The sequence below is a fragment of the Anopheles coustani genome, chromosome 3, assembly GCF_943734705.1.
Source record: "Anopheles coustani chromosome 3, idAnoCousDA_361_x.2, whole genome shotgun sequence".
In the NCBI taxonomy this organism is placed as follows: domain Eukaryota; kingdom Metazoa; phylum Arthropoda; class Insecta; order Diptera; family Culicidae; genus Anopheles; species Anopheles coustani.
The window spans coordinates 62354513-62376943 of NC_071288.1; the positions used below are offsets into that span (position 1 = coordinate 62354513).

Below are 22431 nucleotides of genomic sequence, written 5' to 3' on the forward strand. Positions count from 1 at the left end.
AAATTTTATTAATTTTTAGGCTTCTTAGCCTATGTCCTTTAAAATGAATCGATACGTAACTTGCAGTTATCATTTCAAGATGAAAATATGAAGGCGAGATAATTCAACCAGAACAATTGCAAACAATTGTTTTTTTCCCTCCATAACCCAACCTAAATTGATTCTAATAATTTATTCAAGGTAGCATAAATTCGAATAAAATTGTTTGTTTTAAAGAATTTTTTAACAGAAAACATCAGCACGATTGATTGCTGATTGGACAATGGCATAAAAAAGTTATGAAGTGTTCCGTACAACTTTGTTTCCCGAAAATAAAACCTCGATGCACTTATCAATTGCTTGAACCGACATTTCGAACTGTGATCAACCTTTCACCGTATTAGAAATGCTAGCACGTGACCTGTTTGCAACACAGCGCGCCGTACATGTTCGTCACGTTGCCCAATGGGAACGATATTTCGCTCAACACATGGTACGGTTTTTGTTTGAGCGCAACAGAGTCGCTCCATTCTTACCCTAGTCTACCTAGTCCCTCGGAAAGTCGCTGTTGTGCAATGCGTCGCAAATTTACAACGCGCCAGACAAATTGGCGAATCATGTTCACTGGTGCTGCAACACATTCCATAACCCAGGAGACCATTATAGTTTTCGACGTCGGTGGGTTAGCTGCAGTGACGATTTATACCCAGAGTGGCATCGTTCCAGCATGTGAAAGAAGGGTTCGTCTTTATTATTGAACAATATTTCATACACTTAGCACGAACCCTTCCATACGAGCGCGAATCCTCTTTTGGACTGGATGTTATTATAGAAACTCATCCTTCGTTTTTAGATAAACGAGTGAACGAGCTGCCAAACCAAATATTTGTGATAAGGATAGAGTGAACAGTAAAGAAGTAAAGTCCTGTCATGCAGGTCCTCCGTTTTAATAAAGGGCGCTTTGCTGTTGAACTGACTTAACTGACTGACTGAAAATATTACTGTAAGTCAACAGAATTATTTCGAAAGAGGGGCAAAGAAATACAAAGAAATTACTAAAAACTTGCGATCCACTGCTTGCTCCACATTTCCAATAGGTTAAACATATATACCATTCGTAACACTTGCCTCACGTACGCTCTATTCCAAACACACACGCTCACGGTGGATCTCTTTATTCATATGTGAATGTTTACAACCTGCATCACCAAACGATTCTTAAATAAATTATTATTTTCCTAGAGACTGCTGTGTATGTTTTGGTATGATGTGGCGCAACCGTGCATCCTATGGGTGTCCGTTTGACTTACTACCAATAAAGAAATTCCTATTCATCTTTCCTAGACCGTTCACTTGAATTGAACAGTATCTTTTCCATGGCCATAATTTTCCATCTTCAGTTCTTTGCGAAGAAGACATTGCCAAGTGACCGATGGCGCAATGTGTCGTAGATAAACAAATTACAATAAATCGCGAGTACTTACGAGCTGACCTTTGCGGTCTGCGGCAGCGGATGCGCTTTTCTTGGCCTACGAAGCCGGAAGCACCGGTTCCCCGTACACCGGACAGATTGACGAATCGTCCTCAAGCTGCCGCCGCTTGCCACTATCGTTATGGCAGCCATTGTTGAGTTTTTTCGTCGCCTCTTCATGGCCGTCGGAGTCGGGACCGGAGCAGCCGTTGCTAAACGTGTGCTCCTCGTTTTCACTGTAGCTGCTTCCACCGGTCAGCATTTTGTCGGTCTCAGTCTCTTCGTGCTCACTGATTGCTTCCTGTTGCTGCTGTTGTTGCAGTTGCTGTTGCTGATTGTACACGTACGGATGATGAAGGTTGTGATTGTGATGATGGCCATTGCCGATGATGGGATGATGAGGAGCGTCCGAACCCGCAGTATCTCGATGGAGCTGCTGCTGCTGCTGATGGTGATAGTTACCGTTGATGGCATTTTCAATATTTACATGAACTGTCTTTACGAACTGCGGGTGCCGGCGGAAACCACCGCTACCGCTACTGCTGCTTGCCCCGGACGCGTCGGAAAAGTTCGTAAAGTATGTGCAATTTTCGTGTTCTACCGTCCTACCACCGTTAATGCCATTCTCATCCATCATGTGGTACTGCTCGTTGAAGGATACCGCTTTCGAAGGAGTTAGGCCATCGCAGCTTCCTCCACATTGCCTGGTTGGGAAAATGAATGAATGTGGTACGCGGAACACAAATAGAGTATGAAGAATTTATCCAGCACATTCGTTTTGCTTCTTCTGCGAAATTTCTTGGACCAATATTCCATCAAACAATATCTCAAGGCGAGACGGTAATATAGGATTCATTACTTTAAAAACTCATAAAAAAAAATAAATTCCTAGTAAAATTCAGTTATTATATGAAAACCATTTTGTTTAATCTGACTTGGCATTTACAATTGTGTTTAAACCCTTTTGAATTGCTTGCAAACCTTTTGTGCTGCGTTTGCATTAATACAAAATTTTAAATATTTGAATTCTCAAAAAAAGAAAACTTTGATACTTTTAAGAAAAGTAAAATTGTAACTCGTTAGAAACAACAAGTTTATTCTAATATGAAATAGTAGCTAGAGAAAGATAACAACAAAAAACTTTGTATTATTAATTCTCGTTTACAACCCGTTTTAAATCGATCGAAATCGTCTATGAAAAGATGCAGATAAAAAAAATGGGATTCAAATACTTGGAATAACACTAAATGCAATAAAAGCCGTAAATTGCACGGTTTTTCTTAAAGCGTACACAGGCCAAAAATATATACTCATGCTTACCTGTTCTGTTGTGCATGGGCTGGGTGGAACATCATTTTGTTTTGCAACTGATGCTGATGCTGCTGATGCTGTTGCTGCTGCTGATGCTGCTGCTGCTGCTGATGTTGCTGATGCTGCTGTTGTTGTTGATGGTAGTCATGGGTTTTAGAGCTCGCTGAGTGGCTGCTCCGGGAGTGGTTCGACTGGCAGCACGATATGGAAGATGCCGACGAGGAGTTTGGCATCCGATACGGATGATAATTAATGTCACCACTTTTGATAGGACTATTGTACACATCATCGTTGAAATAGGGCGGTTCCCCCGGGCCGACCACCGTCGTACCGTTAAGATGCCCGGGGAAGTGTCCCGGCTGCGGTGGTAGTGGCAGCGGAGGTACGTTTCGCATCGTACACTCGTTGGAGCTGCTCCTAGATGATGATCCTCGTCCTAGGATGGAAGGATCTACATATTGATATGAGTTTTGCACACTGCCTCCACTGTTGTTCGATTCATATGCGATGTTAGCGATTTCGGGAGAGTTAGTTTGGAAAGAGGACGTAGCGAGAAGCATGAGAAAAATGGAGATAAATGTACATTAGTATCAAATGGTGTGGGTAATCAGCCGCTTGTCATTCACTTGAACCACTGAAACCCACCAAACGGGGAACGCGTGTCACTACTTACTTATAGCTACCGGACTGCGCCGATCCACAACGGGCGGATGATCCCTGAGAACCGATTGCGACTGTGCCAGGAGCGCAGGCACTGCCACCGATTAGTTCCGAGGGATACACATGATTTAAGTGTATGTGATGGTCTAAAGCTTGTGGAATTGGTGGCGGATGTTCCGGTGGGGGAGGAAGAAAATCAATCCAGTTTGCGGGAGCTAACGAGTAGCGCGAATGTTAAATTGTTAGTAGAGGAGGAGCAAACAAAACAATTACTTTTAATCCCGGGAAATGTTAGCTTATAGCACTAAAACAACCAAACATGTTGTTCCTGCTTACCTTGACTATAGGGCACCGGGGTGAACGCTTGTGGATGTCCCGGAAGGTAGGCGGCAGGATCTGAACGGTTGGTGGACGTGCCCGAGATGTAACCATCCAAACCTTGGTAGATAATTTTAGCGTTCTCGTTGGAATTTCCATTGACGAGAACGGTCGTCGCGTATGGCGATGGATTGTCTGGGGACTAATGGATGGATTCGGGAGAGATAAGGTTTGATAGAAGTGTTGAAATACACGGACACCAACCTGCTCAACCTACCTTTCGACTGTTGTAGAACGAAGTTATACTTCTTGGATCAACTTCGGCGTAATCGGTGCTAACGTCGGCGTAGTTTGCCGTATTTTGCGAACTCTCTAGCAACTTCGCCTCACTGACTCCCGAATCTTTATCAGTATCGGTCGATCTCCAGCCACGGTCTATCCAAAGGCAGTCCCTTCGCGAGACCACCACAGGGCGTCGGGTCGGATCGGTGCTAGCGATAACCGGTACCGTGGCGCTCATCATTTCCTTGCTTATTTTGGCGCGATTCCGGAAGAACAGAACCGTCGCCACGCAGGCAATCGTCAGCACGGATAGCAGCAGCAGAATCATGAGCACCATAAACCACGGTTCGTGCAGGACACTATGGCTCCGATAGCCTTCCATATCGCTCAGCGAGTTGTGCGCTCTCGGAGGGGCGATTACATGTGCCGGATCCATTACAAGATACGCCGGCTTCGAGTATGGGCCCGCCCCAACCCGATTGAACGCAACCACCCGCACGGTGTACGTTGTGCCCGTGGTCAGACTGTGGAAGACGATCGATGTGGTGGTAGCGTTCAACGTTATCTGCGCCAATACCTTGGACGAATTGATGGCACGCAGTTGGACCTTGTAACCGAGTAGAACGCCGTTGAGATGGTTTTCGGCCGGCGGAAGCCAGTTAACTAGTCCCGTCGTCAAGTTCACCATCCCCGTTTGCACGTTCAAAGGTGCGCCGGTCGGAAAGTCCTCAAGTGTTTGCACCACCTTGGAGCTGGTTGGTTGCCCTTCGACCGTTTTAAAGTATGGCGTCAGGAAAAACTCGTATCGCGTATATTTTTCCAACCCGGTTATCACGTGCGTTTCGGAAGGATTCATCGGGATGGTAAGCATGCCGTAGCTTTGCGTGTCCGTTGCAGAAAGGTTTCGGAAGCGCACGTACAATCCTTCTACGTACTCTTCGGTGTTGCTAATATGAAGTTGCCACTCAAGTCGCACTGTCGTAGAATTGATAGCAACTGCATCAACCAGTTCTAGTATCTACATCGACCAATAGAATACGCAACATAAAGGGTATTTGTAATTGATGGAACCTCGATGCCCAAGTCGAAATACACGGTGTCCAATATATTTTCTTACAAATTCATTCATCAATTATTTGTTTACACTAATTATGATTTTATGGTCTTTTTTCATAAATAAAAGTTTTATTTTTACAGTACATGTTTTAGAATAATACCACCAAATTTGTGACCAGATTCAAATATTTTTTAAAACCGTTTAAAGCGGCACGCACTTCCTGTTCACTGTTATGCTCTCATGTTAGAAGTATTGCCGTATTGTACAAGACCAAAGTGAGCATGTTTACTTGCTTTTGTTTGATAGCATATATCACCACTTAAAATAATTCATTTGATTGAAATCTGGTGAATCGGGAGGCTAGCCATTCGTGACAAAAAGTCAGTCAAATTTGCCCGTTATCGGTTATGGATTGAGTTAATTTTGTTTGAAGGTGTTTTGTCCAGTTTATACATCCTGTAATTTTCTGATAGGGGACAATTTTCCCTACTACTACAGGACTAATAGATTTCATCGGAGAAGCCAAACGTTTTGCAACCGATTGGTCAAATTAGGAGAATTGCTTTATCAAGCTTTTTTAATGTAAGGAATGATTTTTACTTATTCGTTCCCTGGCGGTTTTAATCACTCGTTGAGAACTAACTGATCAACTTAAGCTAAATTGGTCATCCAAACCAGTAAATCTTACTGTACCTTCTAGAGTTTTGACAGTTTTTTTCATGGAAATATATTGGAAATCGTGTAAATAATATGGAGCGAATATAAGGATAAAAAAGCAGTAAAATGAAAGGATTAACTTGCCTGTCCACTGAGTACCAGCCGAGCGGTTTCTATTTCTTCAGGCATTGTGACTCCATCATTTGCAGACAGTGTACGAATGATGGCAGATGTTGGCGAAGGGGCTGAGTAACCGTAAGAGTTTTCCGCCCGAATAATAAACATATAGGAAGTAGAAGGAGAGAGGTTCGTGATCTGTAAATATAAAATAAGTTTCAGCGTTTAGCGTTAATGAAATGCAAAGAACAAACAAATGCCCAATGACATTGTAATGATGAAAATTCGGATGTCTAATGATGAAATCTAAAATGATCGGAATAAAGAATTTTGCCTCTTCTTACCGTTGCAGTGTAGCCCGGGATGCGACTCATTGCCTTGATCCAACCGGCCTTCTCTTCCGGACTGTAATATTCGATCGTGTAGCCACCAGTCACCGGGTTTATCTGCAGTTCATCCTGCCCGCGAGTCCACGTTAGTGTAATGTTGCTGTTGGTTATATTCACCGCCTTTGGCATTCCCGGTGCCGACGGCAGTAGATCTGCATTGTGGGAACGGTGTTGCATGGAAGAGAGATTGCTTTCGACCTTTTACATCCGAAAACAAACAAGTAGAAGCGAAGAAAGCATTAGAAACCGTAAAGCACGCCCGGCGAAGCGTTTAGTGTTTTTTTTTCACGTTTTGGTTCCCCCGCAGTCAATAGATCTAACATTGCTTTTGGAACCCTTTCTGCATCGCAGAAACAAACAAACATTTGTGCTCACGGCAAAAGAACTTACCAATAAGTATGCACTCCATGTGGTTTCTCCTTTCTCAGAAAATGCCGCACAACGATACCAGCCTGTGTCCTCCTTTCGCAAATCTGAAATGTAAATCAAACGGTGCGGCAAACACGTTAAGGAAGAAAAACAAACGGGCATTCGATGGCGGTCACAAACGTTTCCTGGCCGATATGCGACCTGGCGTCAGTCAGTGAAGTGCGATTGGATCGGTTGAGTAAATGTTGGATATTGGCCCTGATCCATTGGGTGGGTACGCGCATGCGAAACGGGGTGCCTTTATGACATGTGCAGCAACAGCACATGGGGTGACGAAGATGCTGATCTCTCAAAACTCCCGGAACGAATTCCTCATCGTAGCAGATTTATTTGCCGATCCAATAAATACTCTGAGATGCAGAGTCGAGACTAGCAAATGCGATACTCGCTGGGAGGCGATAGTTTAAGCAAACAAAGCTTTATGCAACGTTCGGTTCACGTTGCAAAATGTTTGACAATCGATAGTGTTATTTTTGTCTGCAAACCCTTTTGCAACTTATTCAGAGGCGGTCAAATAGAGCCGTTATGGGCTACAAGCGATTAACAAAAAATCGTTTTATAATATATTTTCTTTACATTCATTGGGTTTTTGATTGTAAGAGGTATGTTTTAAAATATTTAAAAAACACGGTAGATAATTTAAAAATTGTAGAAAACAAGAACCATAAAAACAAAATCCAACCGGACCGAATAAACTTCTCCCTTTTATAAATGGAAACTAGCTGCATACTAACGGAGATGAATAGAACGTGTGGTTCGATGAGCAAAGCTTACAAAATGGCATAGTTGTAGCTACTGATAAAACGTTACACATGGCGTATTAAACCTTCACTCCAACCATCCATTAATTGACCCAGAGTGCTACCATCTTAATCTTATTATTTGCTATTTTTTTATTTTTCTTGCCAAACACAGGGTAGCTTCAGTACCAACCAGCTATGCATCTTCCACTACGGTGGAAACTTGTTTCCAAAGCTTCACGAATCGATGTCCATTTTATCGGTACATGCTTTTCATACGACTCACGAAAACATTGCAAGCATACCTAGCAAACGACACTGGCGCCGCCTTTTAAAGTGAAAATTAAACTCTCGCGCTACCGACCCGAACTGGATAACAAGCCCCTGAATTCCAAGAGGTCATGATCACATGAAAATGGTGGAGCCCAAGGCAATGTAATATACAGTGTGTTGCGATGCCTACACTTCGGTCGGACATTCCAACGCTGGTTTCGGGCGAATCGTTCGCATGCCACACGAAATAGCTGTCTGGATGTTCGTGGTTCCGTGCGAAGCCGCGGTGAAGGCAAAATCACGATGACCCAAACGAGAAAAAAAAATCCCTGCCTAAACCAAAAAGGGGCTTTGTACGAAACCGTTTCACGTGATTAATTAATCGTGTCTTAGATGCAAATCTTTTAAATAATGCCTCTAGCTTTCCTTTTATAATAACAACATCTAACGCTCTGTGATGAAAGCTACGTATTGTATAACTTTGCGATGGCTAACAATAAATAGAAGCATTACCACATTGGACAAATCACCAAACAACACTTAAAAATGGTGTTTTAAATTAATCTGTCTTAAGATATTCACAGCATGAATATGGTTTCGCTTGTTGAACCTGCTTATCATTGAACAATTTTTCATCTCGCATTACAAGTTAACCGCATCGTTACTTCTAAATATTTTTTTCACAAAGTGAACCTGACGTACCAAAGCAGTGAAAACTTCTTCCTATCCTATTTCGACCATGTTTGTCCATTTGAAAAGACAGGCGCCGACGAGATAGAGCAGCAAAGAACTTTGTGCTGCCAGATTTATTTAATTAACTTTCCATCTCCTAGCGCAGGACTGACATTTAAATTCCTTATTATTAAAGCTTTACAATCTCCATCTTTCGATAGGCAGATTCCAAACGTAATGCAAGAGAAAGTAGTAGATCCTTAAGAAAATATACTACTACATGATTTTCCCGCCGACATTTCTTGACTGACGGGAACTATAGCAGAGAAAATATTATTTGGAATTTTTTTTGTAATGCACAAGCTGACCCAACGAACTTCGCCTCGTCCAATTTTAATAAGGCAGCTAAAGTTGCACGTGCTCTCAACCAATCGTAGTTTCGATACTATGCGGCAAAGTTCAGATAAACATTTGGAATGTGTTCAATTTTCGATGAAGCATATTGCAAAACAATAGGGGAATTTGTTGATTTCTAATTCCTAGGTGCCCTAGTTCCTGCACTCATGTTACAATTCACGATTACCTACAAATTTAACTAGACAATTCTGATTTTCATTTGTAATTTTTGAACTTTTCGTTTACCCTAAATTTTGTTTGCCCGAAAAGGAACAATTGATCCCACAACATCGTGAAGATTAAGTTTCTTAGTTTTAGTTGTAAATTGTATATTTGATTTTATTATATGCGAAAAAGGCGTTTTTACAATTCTTCTCATTTTCTGGATTTTCCTTACGGAATTTCCCATTTTTTCTAACTCTTCCTTGGTTAAAAAGGAACGTCATTCCATGACATCTTCAAGATTAGCTCAGCCGATTTTAAATATTGGTGTTAAACAAATAAAAATTAACTTTTATATGACTTTTCGTATGGAAATAGCCCTTTTTAGATTTTTCTAGTTTTCTTCCTTTTTCTTGGATGTTTTTAAAAATATTCATCCTTATAAATTCTTAATTCAGTCAAAAGAAACCAACCATCAGAAGGCTTCGTACGAATTAGTCCATTCGTTCAGTATCCATCATAGAAACTTTTTTTTTATATGGAAAAAGCCGTTTTTACAAATTTTCGAATTTTCCGGCTTTTTCTTGGGAATTTTCAAATTTTCTTTTTTTCTAAACCTTTCTAATGTAAAAAGGAACAAATCATACAAAGATTGGTCGTACTAATGGTCAAGATTCCAGCCGATTTTGAATTTTAGCATTCATTTTTATAAAAATAATAACTTTTATGGAAAAAAGTTTTTTATCCAGTTTTTTTTATTTTCTGGCTTTTCCTTAAAAGTTTTCTAATTTTTCATTTGTCTAAAACCTGAATTGAGTCAAAACGAATAAGCCATAAGAAGACTTCGTTGTGTTAAGTACAACCATTTTTTAGTTTTTGTTAGAGAAGATAAATTTAATTTTTTTTTTATGGAAAAAAGCCGTTTTTACCGAAATTTTCCATTTTCCGGACTTTCCTTGGGAATTTTCAAATTCTCTTTTTTCCTAAACCTTCCTTGGGTAAAAAGGAACAAATCATACCAAGACGTCATCAAGATTGGTCCAGCCGATTTTTACAATTCTTCCCATTTTATTCTTTCATTCATTTTTATAGATATAGAGAAGAGATTACTTCCATTTTACTTCGCTCTATTTTACTGTCCTGAATTGAAACGGAAAAAATACTCCATGGTAACACAGTTTAAAAAAAAATCCTTATAATTTCTTTTATTTTCTAAATTCCTATCGGACACGCCACAGTGTTCCGATCACGCAAATAAAACTCAACATAAAACAAAGCATTTAATGGGATAACAGCTACCCCACAAAACTTGAGGTTTCGATAAGCCTTCACATGAGGTGGTATTGTATTATTGTGTTGGAAAACACAAATGAGCGTGCAAGCGGATAATTAAATTGCGTCTACAATGCACTCCAAAGTCTTCCGTTTCTTTGTTAATTGATACATATTAATGGCAGAATTATATTTTATTTCACGTCCAGGTACACTTTCGTGGAAGTGTTATAATGCTGTGGTAAATGCGTAAAAATAGTCCTGTACACGTTGTGTCGTGAATCATGGAAAGTAAATAAGAACTAAGCTAGACTAAAACGTTTTCAAACTGAGAACACGCCGTTGACTTAACCTATACTCACCGTCTATTCTTAGTGTGCCACCTTGTATGATCGCCAAGCGCCCGTTACCGCCCGACAGGTTGATATCGGTGGCATTTTTCATCCAACGTATCATGGGAGTTGGATTTCCGCTTGCTAGGCACGGAAGTTTGGCCACACTTCCGCGTGGCAGCGTTTGATTAGCTGGTACGACTTGCAGTATCGGTGGTGGATTGCTGTCTTCAGATGTTAACACCTAAGATTAGTGAAAATAATGATAACAAATTAAATTTAGCATATGGCACGAAATTGGATAGAAAACTGAATGGATTACTATCGTGCCGGGCTATTTGAAGAACACAAGCGAGTCAGTAAAAGTCCTTACCTGCAAATACGCTCGACTTGCGGTAGAACCAGCTACACTCAACGCCGAGCAGATGTAATAGCCATCGTCATCCTTCTGCACTCCCCGTATTTGCAGTGTTCCTTGCACCGATACCTGCATGTTATCGTACGTATTGTTGGGGAACATGAGCGTCTGCGATCCTTCCTTTGTCCAGAACACGGACGGTGCCGGATTGCCAGAAGCGGTACACTTGAACGTCGCCACTCCGTTAAGAGCCGTTTTTTGGTCTTGTGGTTTGATCAAAAATGTTGGCGGAGCTGAAAAACAAAGTGAAACAAAAAACCAAACGAATTGAAGAGTCAATGCTCGATAGAAGAAATGAAGCAAAACTCATGAAGATCAAAAGCGGTTAGCTTCACCGTCCCCGAATAACTTCACTGTTCGGCGATGTCGAATCTTGCATTCCAATTGTTCCAATTTCATGACGTTTCGGAAGAGCATTTCTTTTTGAAATATACTCTGTCTGTTGTGCGGTTTATTTAGTCACGATGATTCGAAAGAAAGCCAAGAAAAACCATCTGTGAAGCTATGTTTACTTAGCTATGTGCTTTTTACCATCCGCATTTCTTTGCAGCCAATCTTTGCGCGGGATAGGTATCACCGTGCACCTACAAAACACAAAAATCCACAGCATTCCGATTTTGCCATCTATCCAATCTCACTTTTTCTTCTCAGTCTCATAAATCATCCAAATTGTGAGGGGCGTTTCAAACCACTAGACAATATAAGACACGAGCCTTCTGCATGATTTTCATCATACCTTCACATTTATCTTTGTTTCAGCGTCTCATGGGTAAAACATAATTCCATGGGATAAGAAATCACAAAGCGGAAGATCTGACTTTCCATAACATAAGGAAGAGAAATGTTGGTTAAAAATTAAACCACGATACCTTCATAGCCATTTATGTTTTTCCTTGTTTGGTCATCACTTAAAAAAAAACTTTTACAATTCATTCACGATTTTGCGAGCGGGAAAGGAAAAGAAACATTATATATTCAAGTATGTAAACTACATGAATCAATTAAAATATAAAATATATAAATAAATCACAAATGTTTCTCATTACGACGTATGTGTACTCTCTAGCTAGACAATAGCGTATTCTTCAGAAAAAATAGTAAAGAAAAAAACTTTCTTCAGCAAGGTGTGGATAAAATGAGCTTTTTGGTGATTTGAAAGATTATGACGGCTCATAAATTAAAACCCAAAAAATACTTGCCGTATGTAAAAAGCGGAAAAGTAAAATACATTGTCAAAAGGGTCGACAAAATAAATCCCTCTTGAAATCCTTTCAGCCACGTTGTTTGGAATCTATTTAAGGGTGAAGCGAAGGCTTCCCAACGAGAAATTTTGGTGTTATTAAGTGTAAAAAAATTCTCTTCAGAATTGCCCTGGGAAATTACCTTAAGTTTTTTTTTAATATTCTAAGATATTGTAAAGAACTTTGTGATTCGTATTTAACAATTTTGGATAACATTTCATGTCAAATTAAAAAATATATGTTGATGAAAATTCACGATTTTGTTAAAAGTATATCTAAAATTATAAAAAAAGATAGTATACTTACAATTGACAAATAGATGAGCTTTAGCGCTTATTTGTCCGATCGTATTATGCGCTTCACAGATGTAAAGCCCCTGATCGTTGGGAACTACACTCCGGATAACGAGGCTTCGATCTTCTTCCAAAATTTCTGCCCGTCCCACCGGAATGTGTCCATTCTCCTTACTCCACAAAATCTGTGGTTGTGGATCGCCGTCTACTGCACACAGGAACTGCACTCGCTGGCCTACGAGAGCTGTTGTGTCCATGGGTTCCAGTTTGAAGTACGGTTTCACTGTAAAATAAATGATGTTAATATAAAAGTCGTAAGGATGAATATTACAAGTTTTCTATGGCTTGACGACAGTATATGCAAAAATTATATTGTAAGTTAATATTAATATTACGAAATCAAATGTAATATACAACATCAGGACTACATTAATAAATGTATAAGGAGGTCAATGTACTTTATTTAAAGCATATAGCACATTTTTCGGTGTTTTCCACCCACAACATTTTGCTGGTTTAAAGCTCAGAAGGTGCTGCACAAAGCGAAGATTTTAATCTCTTCAAGGTACATATTCATTTTACATCTTCTGTTTTCTCGAGTCAAGATTTAATCTTCTTCGGCAAAATTTCGTTGCTTCTATTGGGTCATAAATATTGTATAAACGTCTATTGCGACGCTCGACTTTTCCTGTAATGAAAACGAAAGAGTCTAGACTGCCTGTAAACAGCCCTTGTTAATTTTCCTAAGATTCAACGAAGTGAACCGCTCTCGCCAATCTTACAATCTTCATAGCAGTACCCCGACAAAGGACGAAGCTAAAACTTTATGCGAAAATGAATTTTAGAAGCTAGGAAACACTTTGCCTAGACTACGGTACACATGCACAACGGTTTCCTTTCCACCATCTAACGGCTTACGAGAAGTTGTATCGTTCAGCATCTTTAGGTTGCTAATGGGGTTTAATTTAACATGAAGGCAAGTTATTTAATTTGACCATGCGTTAGATAAAGACGGCAAACAAGTTGTTTTCCTATGAGCAGTTTGTACCTGAAAATCCTAGTAGAGCAAACGTTAATATGGAGTAAAATTCTTAATATGTTTAGAAAATTCTAGATGAATATACTTTAATACCAATACACATTTCACATATCTTGAAAAGCAAGATTAGGACAAAAATTAGTTCTAGAACATCGAATAAGTAGCAGCCTAGATTTAACTCTCCCAATAAATTCGTTGCTTTCATTTGCACACTTTTATACCTCTCAAAGCGTATAACATTCGTCAAGGGATAAAGATTTTGTAGAAAATAATGCTACTCGTTCATTTAGCATCTTCCAACCTCTTGGGTAGCAAATAAGCGATAAATTAGCCTTAAACTCCCTTGAGTGTAGACCCTGGTCGTAACCTTTCTCTAGAAAATAGTTCGTGTCCTTGCATCTTCAAGGAAGGACCGAACCAACTAATCTCCAGCCAGCTAACCACACCACAAACCTCACCAGGGAAAACCTTAATTACCCTTTTCTATAGTCAAACCGGAGCGATGACGCATGTGTGGGTTCGACTTTACCTTGGGTAGCATATCCTAGTAGGGATACCTTTAATACTAAGAGACTAAGACAAGCTTCCACTGGACAGCTTTCACTGGAAACTGGAGAATGTTTCTTGGACAGTTTCGTAAAATGCTTTAGAATAGATATATCTTTTTTAAGTTGCTTTGATACTATACTCCTACGGTATGAGAATTAAACGACAGTAAAGCTATGAAGATATTGAAACAAACCACACAGATTGCGGCAAAAGTTTAGTAACGGAAGAACAAAATAGAAATGTATTAAAGAAAACAATTAAAAAATAACTTACTATACCATAACAAATACAATAGCAAATAAAATAAAACAAATGTTGTCAGAATAGTTAATGAGAATCAAATCTATTGATGAAAGTTCATTTTAAAATTTTGATTTCTTATTAAATCCTTTTGTTTTGTTGTCATGTATTAGGGAGCAGGAGTAAATACATGATGCATTAAAAATCATTGGTTAAACTTTATTGGTCAAGGAATCAGATAATTTGTAATGATTGCAGTATTGAATACTTTAGCTATAACTAAACTTGGTACTCACAAAAATTTGCCAATGCTTTTAATGTTCAAAAGACGAACTAATGTTCAGTGCTATTTCAGTGGAAGGTGATGAATACCGACTTAAAATGATCAGAGCTTTCCCAACGATGAATTGATTTATGACCAGGCACAAATTTATTACTTTATTCCGGAAAGGAAATTTTGGGCAAAAGGAAGAAAAATCCTCAGGAGGTGTTGATGATACCTTTTTCCGAAAAGAATTTGCCAAGCGAAACTTTTTCTCATTCTTTTTCCACAAGCTTTGAGTGAAAGCAGAGCTTAGATTCAACAAAAGATTTTTTCGATACCATGACAAAGCATAACACCCGTCGACAAACCCTCAATCACAAAAACGCGTCTGGAAGAACGAAATATTCTCGAGTATATTTCGCCGCCCCAAAGAATTCGAATTCCCTCGCCTGGTGCGGGGAGCATGAGTGTGCATTCGTTTGCCAAAACCCGGAAGCCAGCAATAATCAGCCGATTTCAAGCGGAACACTGCCAGGCGTGACCGGAACCGACAATGGAGAATGATTCCGAGCCGAGCGAAACCCCAGAAGCACCTAACACAGCAATGCGTTTGGGGAAAAGCGTTAGAAATCTTCAGCTCAACGTCGTTTGATTGGTTTATTGCTTTCGCACCGAAGGTGTACACAAGGGGTCCTTGGTCGTGATCCATTTGTATCCGCTCTATTCGGGGCTGAGTTTGCTATTTCCCCCATTTAAGCGAACGTTTAGAAGGCGAAACCCGGCGAGAAAATTACGACCACCCAAAATGGTGGGCGTAAAAGGAGGAAAATGGTATAAAAATTTATGAGCACGATGAAAGCAATAGCATGGAAAACAAACCGAGTCCTTTTGTTTGTGGGGCGGTACGGCATCTTCAATTTGATTAGGGTTGCGAAAGAAATTGAACGGAGGTTTTTTTATGTGCCAAATAAGCCTACTGTATGGAGATTTATAGCATTTACTCTAACAAATGATGAACTTTATCTTGTGCTTCTTTTAAAACATTACCTTACATAGGTGACAGGTGGCATTTTTCTGTGAATTTAAGATTTTGAAATGACGCAAAAAGAGTTCTAGAGCATTAAAATTAAGTATTTTTTCCAAATTTTGCTTAACAAACCCATATGTTTAATTATTTTCATCAATTTCGATGTTTTGGTTGGCAATAGTTCAATTTTATTAGATTTGTTGACGCCAAACATAGTACAGCTGAATATAACTAAATTAAATCTTCTTTTATGGCTGCTATACAAATATATAACAATAAAAATAATATAATAAATAATACATAGAAAACACAAAAAACGTACGAAAATGGACACCAAACCGATATTATTATTATCCGTCACTATTACAGGGTTTTCCATTTGATAGCACAAAATAATCAGATGATACCACAAACGCAGTAGATGATTCCACAAACGTGACAGATGACAAGCCAAGTGAGGCATGTATACAACAATCGTGGCAGATGACATCACAATTGTAGGAGATGATAGCACAAGCCGGTACGGATGGTCTGTCAATCGCGCGTATAAACGAATCCACCGCGATTCGACAGACTTGTTGACCCGCGTTGACTTGCGTTTATACACGCGATTTTGTACTTCACTGACACCATCGTACTGGCTTGTGCTATCATCTCCCACAATTGTGATATCATCTGCCACGATTGTTGTATACATGCCTCACTTGGCTTGTCATCTGTCACTTTTGTGGAATCATCTACTGCGTTTGTGGTATCATCTGATTATTTTGTGCTATCAAATGGTAAACCCTGTATCATCATCGAACATGTAAATTACCTTGCACAGTAAGTCGTGCGATGGCACTTTCTCGGGAACCGACTAAATTGTGAGCAATGCACTGATAGCGGCCGCTATCCGACGAACGAACGTCGCTGATGAGCAGGTTGCCCCCGTCCACGATCCGCATCCGTCCGATCTCCTTCGCCGAACGTTGATGCTCGTCGAGTGCGATCCGAACATCGTCCTTAAACCACCGGATGGTCGGCTCCGGGCTTCCCTTTGGGGCTCCACACTCCAGCAGAGCCGTTTCGCCGGCGGCCACTCGCGTGTCCTTCGGATCCACCCGAAAGTCTTCGCGCAACACTAGATGGAAGGAAAGGGGAAGAAAATAAAAACGATGTATGATATACGTGCATAATAGAGAAATTATGAAAAAATACATTCTTTTCGATCCCACCCGACGTGGTTGTAATGCATGGTCATTATCATCCAATTGACACCATTTCATCAGGAGCTGCCGCTGTTTAACCGTATCCACCAGACGAGAGAGTCATCGTTGGCTATGCCGTTACCGGGCAAGAATAATATCCATGTTCAGACGGAAGTGCACGATGTCGACCTGGACTGGGGCCAGGTAATTATAAGTGCTCAGCCGTCGACCAGCGGCACAATTAGAAGGTTAGTTGAGATACACGAGGATCTCATTTCCAATGACGTCGCTAAGCACGGCCAACGGTGGCTGGCTAACACTACCGAGAGGTCAAATATCCCGTTTTTCACTTGTGTGTGAGTATGTAAACCTGCACCCGTTTGTCTGGCAGTTTGTGTCAACATCACAGGATCACACTATACACCTCTAACGTCGTGTTCTGTCGGTGCGGCTGCACGAAATCAAAGCGACCGTGGACGTCGACGGGAGTGCCGCGCGCTAGGTCAATTTCTGTGGCGTAATTATTTAGCACCGATGGCACTCTACCGGCCGAACTGCGATCTCCTCCGCGTTCGACACACCGTAATGCCTGTCAAGTATGTCATTATCTGGTGTCATTACAAGGGGTTCCCGTCGGTTTTCTGCACTTCAACGGTTTTGTTAATCAACATTTTAGCATGGCTCCCGACGGCGGACGACGGAACGTTGGCCGGCAGAGGTGAAGTGATGGATAACAATTTCATTGTGCTCCGGAATGGACGAGGTGGATAATTTATGCAGATTTGTTTTCATTAACGACGAAACATAACGTGCCAGAATCACACCAAGAGCAAAGTGATAAACAATGGCTTCTTATACATAGGTCCTGTAGGAATGATAAACTTGTGCTATATTAACAGGATACACCTTGCTTAAGAGTTGAATAAAAATATCTTATGGTGAAGTATTATTTCCTTTACATAAGATTTAGGAAAAAGCAAAAAAAGCAAGAAGAAAATACGAATGAGACAATAAATCTTGGGAAACATAACACCCTAAATTCATTTGGGTATTTCAGTTTTGGCGGATCTCGAAGAAAACTTTCTTTAAAAAAAAAACAGAAGAAATTTTCGTAATCGACTAGCAGAGAAATTGAACAATCAATAGTCACACGGTGTTTATAAATATCAAACAAACAATTCTGTGCGAAGATTTGTAATTTAGTGCTTAAGTCTCCTAAACGTCTTTTCAGCCAGACTGCTTCCCAAATGAAACTAAAATTGAGATAAATCACTGTTGACACCGAGATAGATCACCTCCGTTCTTCATCAAGTGTAATTCAATATGAGATCGTTAGCACATTGCATTAATTTTGCGTAGTTCGAACTTTCAAAAACATTTGTTGAACTTTTAAAGGCATTGCAACATCACTCTCTGACTAAATTAGTCTCGATATCAGAATTTATGCATTTAAAGTGATATTCGGACATTTCAAGATTCGTGCAATCCTCGACCTCAATTTGAAGCATTTTTAAGTAAATTATGTTCGCTACAAAAGCAACACACTACCACCGATCAATTTGAGTGTTGAATCTATACATCTTCTGAGCAATTGGTTTCTCTTGACTTATTGAAAACTGGGTTTGATAGCCCGACAGAGATTCGTTGTATATTATATTTATCAAACAGCTTTAATCCAAAGCAATCTGCAAACGATTTACGCTGGAAAACCGCTCATGAAAGGTGAAAAGACGTGTACCGAGATTCAGAAAGTCGAATAAATTTAATCTGCATAAAATGACCGTATCGGCCCGCCAACTCTAGCACTTCCTTCCAGCGATTCTACTCCATCCATTTGCTCTCCACTGGCCGCCTTGCGGCGTCGAACACCATCAATCGCCAGACGACGCCTCATGCCTATGTATAAGAGTGACAAAGCATCAATTTCAATGTGACACAACATCACTTTACCTGAATTGACAAGGAAGCAGCAGCCATTAATGAAATGGATAGCTGGCGCAGGCCAGGCCTTTGCGTAGGCTCAGCATAATTCATGGAATGGAGGCATGACCCGCCGCCCGGCCGTTCGGTGCTATCATTTCCAGCTAATTTCCAGCTTTCCTTCCATTATCGTCATTGCTCTCCATCGGTCCCCCCCATAGGTGGGATGGGCTGGAAGTGCGTGAGTGTGGAGTCGGGTCGCAGCCAGGGTGGATCACTTTCCATAGAAAGCGCCATTGCGCGAAGGCAGATAGGTAAGGATGGGAGAAAATAGATGAAGCGCACGCTATGCGCTAAAGCTTGTTCTTTCCATCAGGTCGGATTATTGTTGTAATAAATAATTATGCAAATTAGTACAGCGGAGAAACAGGGCCGGCTCGACACTTGGGAAGACCAACGGAACCGGACGAGATCCGTTCGAAAGGAATGAGATGGCGCCATGAGGTGCCGACCCTGCGGCGGGCCGTGTTATCCCCGTCTTATTAGCTACTCAGCCAGTTCGATTCACCTGACCAAGATTGATATGGCGGTGACCATCGCTATGAATCCCGGCGGCATACACCCGAAAACTCATTACTTGTATATTAACAACGAAATGGATCATATCAAGTTTAATTGACAATTTATTCTTTTAAAATAAGTCTACTAGAAACTTGCTTTTTTAAAACACTTTTTAAAGTAAATCGAGGAAGATTGTTAAATAATTTATTGAAAACACTACTTACGTGCGATCTGCAGCGTTGCATTGCGGCTTTCGGCTATTCCCGCTACGTTCGAGGCTACGCATCGGTAAACACCGGCGTCATTTTCCTTTTTGCTGTGCAATGTCCGCAGGAAAAACAGCGATCCCAAGGGCAGCACGACGTGGTTCGGGGTGTGCTTTACCGGCTCCCCGTCCTTGTACCACTGGATGGTCGGTTCCGGTTTTCCTTCGGCCTTGCAGTTCAACGTTACCGGCTCGTTTTTCGGCACGAGAACGTCGTTTGGATGCTCAACGATGCGTGGTGCGCGGTATTGGGCTGGAAAAATGTAAACAAATAGCAAAATGCTAAATTAAACTTTTGCAATATTTTAAATTTATTTCATTCTTAAGTCTTTTCCATTGATTTTCTTTAGTTTCTAGGCCTTGTTGTAAAAACCCTACAATATTAATGTTATCAAAAGTAGCATTTCTTGTTTTTTATAGGACAATTATTTTATTATCATAATAACGATTTAAATGACCATATTGTTATGTAAAGTTTGATCTTCTGATAAAGCTGTCCAAGTCGTTTTCTGTCCACACACATTTTTTAGAATGCTTTGTATTTGTTTCATTTTAAACACTTGGTATTGAAATTCTCTAATTAAGTAACTGCATCTTTAAAACACTAGATTATTTGTTAAAAGTGCCCATGCAAAGTTTAATTTTCAATTCAAGCTGTTCGAGATGCTTCCTGGAGACTCATACCTTTAACAATACTTTAATTTGAATTAGTTTTAAGTCTTGTTATTGAGTTTCTTAAAATTCTTTGCTGTATCGTAAAAACACTAGATAATTTATGTTATTATAAGAGAACATGTACTTGAGTTTCTTGTTTACTATTGGATGATTGTTTTGTTTTAATGTGTTTGGACATGAGCAAAGTTTAATTGGCTACTAAAGCTGTTCACGTTGCTTCCTGGTGATACATACCCTCCCGAACCAGCCTGATCTCTTAATTCATCCGAAAAATCAACCCTTTCGGGATGCTAAGCAATAGTTCGGCTACCACCGGATGGTATCCCTGTAAAATATGCAAATTTATGCAACCATAAACTGGCAAGCGTACCACTGCCGCCCCGAAGGAACACAAACCCGAAGCAGTTTCATGCTCCAGGGAAGCTCAAAGGTCGGAAAAACGAACGACACCGAGAGCTCTTCCTGGCGTATGGTGCTGGTTTGATAAAGTTATTATTTAAAGTCACTCATTTGAGCGAGTCCCGTTTTGCACTGGCTAACTAATCCCGAAAGGCTTTGCTTTCGTCTGCTGAGCCGCTGATAGCTGATAGCACCATGCTCTCTGGAAATGATTTTAAATGACACGGAGGCTTCTAATGACGCAGTTGCGCCCCGGACAAGTGCTCCGACAAGCCGAAGCACCGTGGAAACTGCCCGGGCTCAGTTGTAATAACAAGTTTTCATTTCATGATTCCCATATCTTATGGGAGCGCACGGGAAGCCAGGCGGGAGACGGCTTCAGGAGCAGCAGAACCATGGTTCGGGTTGGAAAAAGACCGGAAGCAAAGCACACAACGACGCGAATGCAAATGGCAGCCGATTAATGTACACTCAATTTGACAGCTTCATTTAATCAACACAGCCTAGCGTCGACATCGTCCTGGCCAGCTCCGGTTACCCGCACCCGGGGGTTGCACTTTCACAAATAATCAACGACGCCAGCGAAAAGATGCGGTCGGTTGTCTCCGGTGCACAAGGCAAGAGAGAACCAGTTCCTATCCCAACTGATCTTCTTTCCGCTGTACCCAGAATCCTGCAGCTCTGAGCCGCAAATGATAGTTTCATAAACTGGAGTTGGCCGGCGAACTCGGTCTGCATCGCAAGTGCATCTGACGTTCCGCAAATGGCGAAGTGCATGATGCAGCTGCGCTTACGGTGAGACTGCATATTTCTTGGAATTCGGAAGAGCAAGGCAGCAGATTCAACCTTCAAAAACATTGATTCGATTATTTTTGCAATTTGTTGAATAAACTCCACGTTCTGTATCAACGGACGAGTGGCTGAAATAATATTATCCTACAAGGATTATGCCGTTGAAGACATCTCAAACGCCAATGCCACTCATCAGTGTTGTATCTCAAGAGAGGAACAACAGGTTTTTGTTGGCTTAAAATACTCGTTTATTTAAATTCAATTACGAAAACTCGCATGATAAAAGAAATCACAGAAAAGTACATCTTATACAAACATTTAGAACCAACATAAAATGTAAAGAAAATGTTCAAAGCAGCAAAGTTATCGTTCATCGTTCTGCCTTTCTTTGCGTACAATAATCATTCCCGCTATCGCCATTTATGTTGTCCTTCGTTTTGAACCTGAGCATCGGGGTAGGCAACACCATTGGAATCAACAAAAGCAACAACCGTTGTCGCCCACATTCGCAATGTTGGGCACACGGAAAACCGAAAGCAAACCAGCTAAGTTTTCTAGTATTTCGTAACGGGGCAACATACGTATGGATGGCGCTACAAGCACGGAAGGTAGCAGCGATTGCATTAGGTCGGCTGCGGTAAAACAGCCAAGATCAATGAACACGGTGGGACGTACGTGTCGGGTTGTTGCATTTTGTTTTTCGTTGAGAAAGCATCAACCTACATTTCGGTATGATTTCCATAGGTTATGATTATGCATGCGGCGGATTAGCGGAAAGAGTTGGCGACCTGCACTTAAACGGACACGTAGGATGCAACCGCCCAAAGCAGTATCATAATTGCACATTTATTAACCATTGTCTTGAAGGAAATGTCACTGGTGCATACATGAAATGCACCGCGCGCGGTCGGTTGTTGATGTTATTTTTCTTTTCCTGTTTTTCCGTCCGCTTACATTCACTGCTAAACCCCTTCCGTTCCCTGCATTACAGTCGCTTCTAGGGCTTTGAAACATGGGCAGCAACTCAGGTCTTTACGCTG

At 40.8% G+C, this 22431-nt stretch overlaps 1 protein-coding gene across 1 annotated transcript; it reads right to left on the reverse strand.

Annotated features, from left to right (window-relative positions):
* Nucleotides 1–1147: 1147 nt before the first annotated feature.
* On the reverse strand, nucleotides 1148–22133 carry LOC131264736 (protein sax-3-like). The gene is made up of 14 exons (XM_058267009.1): nucleotides 22115–22133; nucleotides 19485–19778; nucleotides 16407–16712; nucleotides 12483–12752; nucleotides 10891–11168; nucleotides 10548–10761; nucleotides 6632–6714; nucleotides 6197–6439; nucleotides 5880–6050; nucleotides 4017–5039; nucleotides 3758–3941; nucleotides 3435–3636; nucleotides 2771–3247; nucleotides 1148–2154 (listed from the first exon to the last, which is right to left on the reverse strand). Exons 1-14 carry the CDS (start codon nucleotides 22131–22133, stop codon nucleotides 1509–1511), a joined length of 4410 nt encoding a protein of 1469 aa, XP_058122992.1. The 3' UTR covers nucleotides 1148–1508.
* Between the last annotated feature and the right edge of the window lie 298 nt (nucleotides 22134–22431).